The sequence below is a fragment of the Otolemur garnettii genome, unplaced genomic scaffold, assembly GCF_000181295.1.
Source record: "Otolemur garnettii isolate 467f Iridium unplaced genomic scaffold, OtoGar3 scaffold00162, whole genome shotgun sequence".
NCBI lineage: Eukaryota > Metazoa > Chordata > Mammalia > Primates > Galagidae > Otolemur > Otolemur garnettii.
This window is the reverse complement of record NW_003852557.1, coordinates 243002-249716: the sequence shown is the minus strand read 5'-3', so window position 1 is coordinate 249716 and position 6715 is coordinate 243002. Positions and strand designations below refer to the sequence as shown.

Below are 6715 nucleotides of genomic sequence, written 5' to 3'. Positions count from 1 at the left end.
CCTGTGGTCCCAGCTACTTGGGAGGCTGAGGCAGGAGACTCGCTTGAGCCCAGGAGTTGGAGGTTGCTGTGAGCTGTAATGCCACGGCACTCTATCCAGGGGGACAGCTTGTGGCTCTGTCTCAAAAAAAATAAAATAAAATAAAATTCATAACCTATTCTAAAATCATTGGAAGAAAAACCCCAGTGTAGGAGGTGATACATTTGTCATCTTGTAGGGATTTGGAAAGACAATTTTAATTTTCGTGTGCTTCTTTCTTTTTCTTTCTTTTTTTTTTTTAGAGACAGTGTCTCACTTTGTTGCCCTCAGCAGAGTGCTGTGGTGTCACCGCTCACAGCAACCTGTTGGGCTTAGGAGATTCTCTTGCCTCAGCCTCCTGAGCAGCTGGGACTACAGGTGCCCGCCACAACTTCCGGCTATTTTTCGGTTGCAGTTTGGCTGGGCCCGGGTTTGAACCCACCACCCCCAGTATATTTGGCTGGCGCCCTACTCGCTGAACCACAGGCGCTGCCCAATTTCCGTGTGTTTCTATCCGTTGTCCTGATAATAAGCATTGAGTTATTTGAATGTAGTCTATGTGCTCCATACCCTTGCTTACACATTTTAGAGTAGTGTTTAGTCTCAATTCTTAGATATAAATAACTGAGAGTACACTCTGTTTATTTTGGATGAACACAGAATTGGACAGCTTTGTCTTCTTAGCCTCCCATTTCTGTTAATATCAATATACAGGCATAGGGGATGACTTTCCAACATCGTATAGTGGCCTTGGTTTTAACCTTTTCAGAAGCCAGGCAGTGGCTTGGGTGAATCCGAGTGAAGATTCTGACGCGTGGTACTTGTTTTACTGTTTCCTTCCCAGTGGAAGTCAGACAAGCTTTGTGCATCTCATTTACAGAACCATGAGCACTATTTCAGATTCGCATCATTCTCTCTTTTCTGTGTTCAGCTTAACCTGAATCCTTTTGTCATCCACTAGGTGATGAAGGTGGAGAATCAGAACTTCTTGGAGAGGATCTTCCACTTGAACCTTCTGTCACCAAAGCAGAAAGGAGTCACTTGATAGTGTGGCAAGTGATGTATGGCAGTGAGTGAGCCCATAGGAAGCAGGTGGAGATAGGGAAGCCATCTCTTCTGCATGGTTTATTTCCCCTTTTCCCTTTATTTAATGCTCTTTTGTGAAATAAGTTTCACCACATAATGTGTGAGCATTTTTTTCTTGTTAACTTTATCTTACGAAATCTGTTCTACCGTAATAATACAGACGAACTAGCCATTTTACTGCACCAGTGTTATAGGCAATTTCAGTATATTATGAACAAATCAAAGAATGTTCACTTTCTACAAACTGGTGAATTACAAAAAGCAATCCAGATGTGGTATACTCTGCCACAGACCATCTAATGTCGCTTACTTCATTTGATGGGATCACTTTTTAGCTGTCACTAATAATGGAATTAATGGAAAACACTTAATGAATGAAACTGTACCATTAAGTACAATAGCAGACTTTTCCCCGATGTATTATGAAATTGACACACACTAATATCAGGTGGATTATCAGGATTTATCTAAATGTCCCGAGAGGGCTAAAAGCTAACTGTAAATTACTTTAACTTTCACTTTCAAATCTGACAAATCTTGTTTATATGGTATATAAAACATTGTTTTCATCAGATTTTGGGGGGTTTTATATTAAAGAAATTAAGACTACACTATTTAAATAAATGTTTCCTGTTTCTGACTTATTAGAGCTCTAAAGTTTATGAGGCCTGCTTTTCTGAATATTCTGATTTTTTTTGAGACTAGTTTTGCTCATTTTCATACTGACATGTCTGAAAAGTTTATTATTTATAAAGCTTAGAAAATTATCTGGGAAGCTTAAAAGATACTTTAGCACTGGGAGAATTTTTTAAAAGGAAATTGTGTTTTGTATTCCTTGTACCAGAGGATGGTGGTGGTTGATTGAGTTTTGTCCATGTGAAAAATTCACCTGTTTGCCAAATGTTCCTGGACAGCTGTTACCTATTAAGGATAAAACTGTAGTGGTGATGGGTGCTGTTCTAATCTACTGAATAAGGGATTTAATTAAAAAACCTATTTTCTTTTGTTCTGTATAAAACTGCAGAACAGATATACACTTGATATTTTGTGTGTAAAAGGAGAAAACAATGAAGGCGAAGAAAAGTCAAGATACATAAAGTAAAGTTGACACTACGTCTTTTCACTCACAATGCCCATTTTAAAAGATGAGAGTCCGGGTTTAACTGATTTTCTTGTTTAATAAGTTTTTAAAAACCATGATGCTGCATTTTTTTCCCCTCTCAATTTTCTTGAAAATGTGTGATTTACCCTTTCTTATTCATTTCTACTGAGCAAAGCTAAATGTAATTTTATGTATTATGTATTTTGACAATATGGTCCCGTAGGATAAAGGCCTCCCAGTCATTGGAAGGACTGCTTCAAAGAAAAGAAAGCAAACACAGGTCTGAAACTGCCTAATATTCTTAAGTACCAGGGATTTTTTTCTGAACCATTATGCAAAGATGTCTGTAAAAAGTACACCAGTGACTCTAATGCTTACACATGATTAGGCTAGATTGTAAAGTACATGGGATTTAATGAACTGGAGGAGGCCTTTAGATCCATTTGACCACATGTGTCTACAAGCACATTGTGTACACGATAAGATTGTGGCCACTGTATGTATTAAAAGAATTGTTTTGGTAAAAGATGGATTTAAAGGACAATGTTTTGCTTGAGCTACTTAGTCACTTTTCTTCAAGGCACCAAAACTTAATCTGCTTTTTCCATAGCTTGCTTGCTGTTTTTATCTTATTTTGTATCTGAGCCATTTCTGGCAATACCTTAAAAAAGCGTTATTAAACACATATTGGAAATGTATAAATTCACAGGAAAGTGACAGCAGAGTTTTGGGGAATTTAATCCCAGGAAGTAAACATCCCAGAGTCAGAGTTCATTTGCTGTTGTTCAGCCACGTTTGTATAGCTGAAAGTGACTTAGGAACTTAGGAGCTAAAGAAGAATGCAGACATGTCACTACAGTTGTAATTGCTCTTCTGAACTTGCTGGCTTTAACTAAAGGAATAGAGATAGGGGTGTAGTTATTTTACCTAAAAATGTCAGATTATCTGTGGCCCTGTTGATGAAGTGCAGGGACAAAAATGCCTGTATAATTTGTTTTAAAGGCTTGTTCTTACATTTGTAATTTCAGTTAAATACTTTCTACAGATTGCCTCATTTCTTTCCCCTCAATAACAGATTTATATTCTTGTAATGTTCACTTTGATCACAGTGGTAACTTTTCAGAAGAAAATGCCAAAATGTAAGCTGCTTGCAAGCAGCAAAGGGGTGTAAACTTGCCTGTAGCTACCAGGTCAAGGGCAGAGAAGAGGCTTGCGTACCTCAGGTTGATCTCTCCATGTGAAAAAAAGAATTTGCCCCCATAGGAAGAAATAAGGGGTATCCGAGAATTCTGATTTTATTACACTTGGGTTACATATGAGTGTTCAACCATTACTGATGTATAAAAATGATAATGTCATATGCCTCAGCTTGATACTATTAAATGCAGGTTAAAGTCTCTGTGAAGCAAAGGGAGAATGTTCTCTAGAAACTCAGTTTTCAGAGTATTTTTCTCCAACTTGTATGGGTCTAAATTTTTTAAATAGGAATGGATCTCTTAATAGCTGCAGCTTGTTGAGAGTATAAAATATTTTGAGCACAAAATATGCAACACATAACTTTTCAGATTAAGTGTGTTTGCATAGAAAAGGTTAAAATGCATTTTTCTCAATAGCTGTATTGTTCATTTCTTGTAAAGATCTTCCTACATTTGAGACTAGATCCTTTAACATAGGCTGCCTTAGTAAAAGAGTAAAACAAAACAGAATGTTTCACACTATTAACTGTCCTGAAGAACGTGTGTCTTGAAATGTTGTGGAACTGAATATTTATTTTCTTGTGAGTTTTATGACCGTTACCAAAGGATGCGGCCAGATTTAGGGCTCACTCTTCTTAATTGATCATGTTGAGAAAAGGACTCCTTTGGTCTCACTTTGTAACGTGGGGAAGAGTAGGAGACAAAATTAAACGTGGAAATCATAAATGCTTTTCTAACAGGGTTATGCTGTTCTGTAACACTAAATGTCTTTTTCTTTCTCTTAAAAAATTAAGTTTTATTATTAATTTTGTTATACATTTCTCAATATTTGAATGTTTTAACCATTTTATGTTCTAAATTTGTTTGTCCAAAACAGTTTATCAGAATTTTACTTGCCTCTGTAATCTGAAAAATGGGTTCTAGAATGTCCTACTTGCTATCTCTTAGAGGCTGAGGCTTCATTTCTATGAGCAAAAAGCTCATTTAGCAATGTAGTTATTTCAGTATTTATTTCTATTATGGAATCCCTGGGGTTCAGAATGTAACTTTGTACATGAAATATATATAAATATGTATATGAAACATGTATGAAATCCAGTGTGTTTTGTTTTTGTTTTGTTTTTCCCTTTCCTGGGTGTGTGAACTTGGTTTTTATTAGAAAGTCCAATAATACTCTTCTCATTTCTGATGGTCAAGACTATGCCATTTGGCACTGTCTGGCTAAAGTGGGAAATACTCCTGCTTATTTGCTTGGCTCACATGTTCAGATAAGATGTGAGTAATAGGCAAAAGGGTTTTCTAGAAATGTGGGAGTGCTGAGTAACAGCCCACACATGATACTAGGGCATACCATGTGCCAAATTGCTCGGTAATGAGGGGCAGGTAGTGATGCAGATTTTAATAATACAGTGTACTTACTTGTGACCCACTTACTTGGGAGAGACTCTAAAAGGAAGGACGATTATAAAACCACCACGTGGCTGCACAATGTGAATCCACGTTCAGTGTAGTGGTGTTTAGTCTAATCCAGTGTTTTTCTTTTCTGTCTTTAAGAGACATGGGGTTCTAACAGGAGGATAAAATTCACCCTGATTTTTATGTCAATGGAACACTTCACAAGATGAAGGCGCAGTCCCTTGGTGGGTAAGACGGGGTGCTCTGGGATATAATTAATGGCCTCATTCATTCCTAAACTTTAGGAGTTTGCCCCATCTGCCCCTCAGTCCTCTAGGGCCTGCCAAGTCATCCTTTTGGAGACTGGTTAATTCTTTTGAGCCTCATTCAAGTCATCTTTCTAATCCTGCCAGTCCCTCGTGAGAAGCTAGAGTGGCAGCAGAGGATAGGGGACATTCATTTTTGGTTAAGGAGAGGGCAAGAGCACCAGCCTCATAACTAGAACTGGCCTGCAGTCCCATCCACCCCCAAAGGGAAAAAGTGTCTTTCAGACCTAGCTGGAGAGATGTTGTTTAAGCCCCCAGGCCTCTCAAGTTCAGTATAGACATGAAAGCCCTAGAGCGATCACAAGAAGCATGGATGTAAGTCTTGAGTAGCAGCCAATTTATTAGTAAAGGTTTTATACTTATGGGACTTCCCAGAATGCCTTACATATCAGGTAATTAATACAATTTCATGTTAAACTTGTTTTCTTTAGAGAGACATCTATCTCTGTCCTAAGGAAACTGTTAAGAAACAGGTACCGGCTCGGCACCTGTGGCTCAAGCAGCTAAGGCACCAGCCATATACACCTAAGGTGGCAGGTTCAAATCCAGCCTGGGCCCACCAAACAACAATGATGGCTGCAACCAAAAAATGGCCAGGCGTTGTGGCAGCGCCTGTGGTCCCAGCTATTTGGGAGGCTGAGGCAGGAAACTTGCTTGAGCTCAGGAGTTGGAGGTTGCTGTGAGCTGTGATGCCACAGCACTCTACCCAGGGGGACAGCCTGAGGCTCTGTCTCAAAAGAAAAAAGAAACAGAGGTACCTTGGGCCTTCTGGACCTTTAAGGGAATACCATTCTCTGGTCCTACCCTCCTCAGTTTCAGGAAAAGGGGCTTTCCATGAAAATTAAAAGAGGGGGAACCCATATCCTCTTTTACATCTAAGAGTTAAATTTCATTCCTGTGCAGGCACTTCGAGGAGCATGTTGAAGCATAAGAGTGGTAAATTTTGACATTTCCAGATGCCATGAGACGTTATGTATTCAGTATCAGTTGGCCATAAGGCTTTCTGACGGAAACTCAGTTACTATGAATGGGTAGAGGCCAGATACAAAGAGCTAAATAAAATATTGGCATCAACTGTACAAGAAGATGTGGCATGGTGGCAGGGATGCTTAGCTTAGCATTATTCCTCCCAACCAAGGATGCACAATTTCATGTAAGATTTTTGTAGGTTTAGAGACATCTAAAGAGAGTGGAATAGTCTTTTGAAAACTTCCTCATCTGTAGTATTGTAATGATGGTATCATATTCACAGGATTGTTGGAAAGAACAAATGAGATAATGTAAAGAAATATTATGCAACAGTTAGCAAATATTTCTGCCTTTCCTCCACCTAGGAAGACCTCAGTTTCTTTTCCTGTTGCTATTTCTCATCAAGCTTACTTTCCCCTGCTTTTGGCCAGCCACAGACAAGTGACAGCAGTTTCTTTGAGTTCCAAATCCTTTTCTTGCACTTGGCCTGGTGTGCTGCTGTGCACGCAGACTTTTTGGCATCTGTATCTCTATCTTGGAGTGTTCACCTGGGGCTGTTAACAAGGAACTAGGAGCAGAAGGGTAACGTTTTCTTCAACAAGAGAAAGTCCCTTGTTGATTCT

At 38.9% G+C, this 6715-nt stretch overlaps 1 protein-coding gene across 6 annotated transcripts in view; it reads left to right on the top strand.

The window, feature by feature from the left end:
* The window catches only part of SPAG9 (sperm associated antigen 9), a 148815-nt gene extending 144324 nt beyond the window's left edge, over positions 1–4491 (top strand). For 4 of the 6 annotated variants that reach the window (XM_012811540.2, XM_023519218.1, XM_023519219.1 and 1 more), the window contains one exon: positions 980–4491. In XM_012811540.2, the coding sequence (XP_012666994.1) occupies positions 980–1095 (116 nt within the window). In that variant the 3' untranslated portion in view covers positions 1096–4491. The remainder of the gene's footprint in view (positions 1–979) is intronic. The other 2 variants (XM_003800017.3, XM_003800016.3) reach the window with 2 other exon arrangements.
* Positions 4492–6715: the final 2224 nt, after the last annotated feature.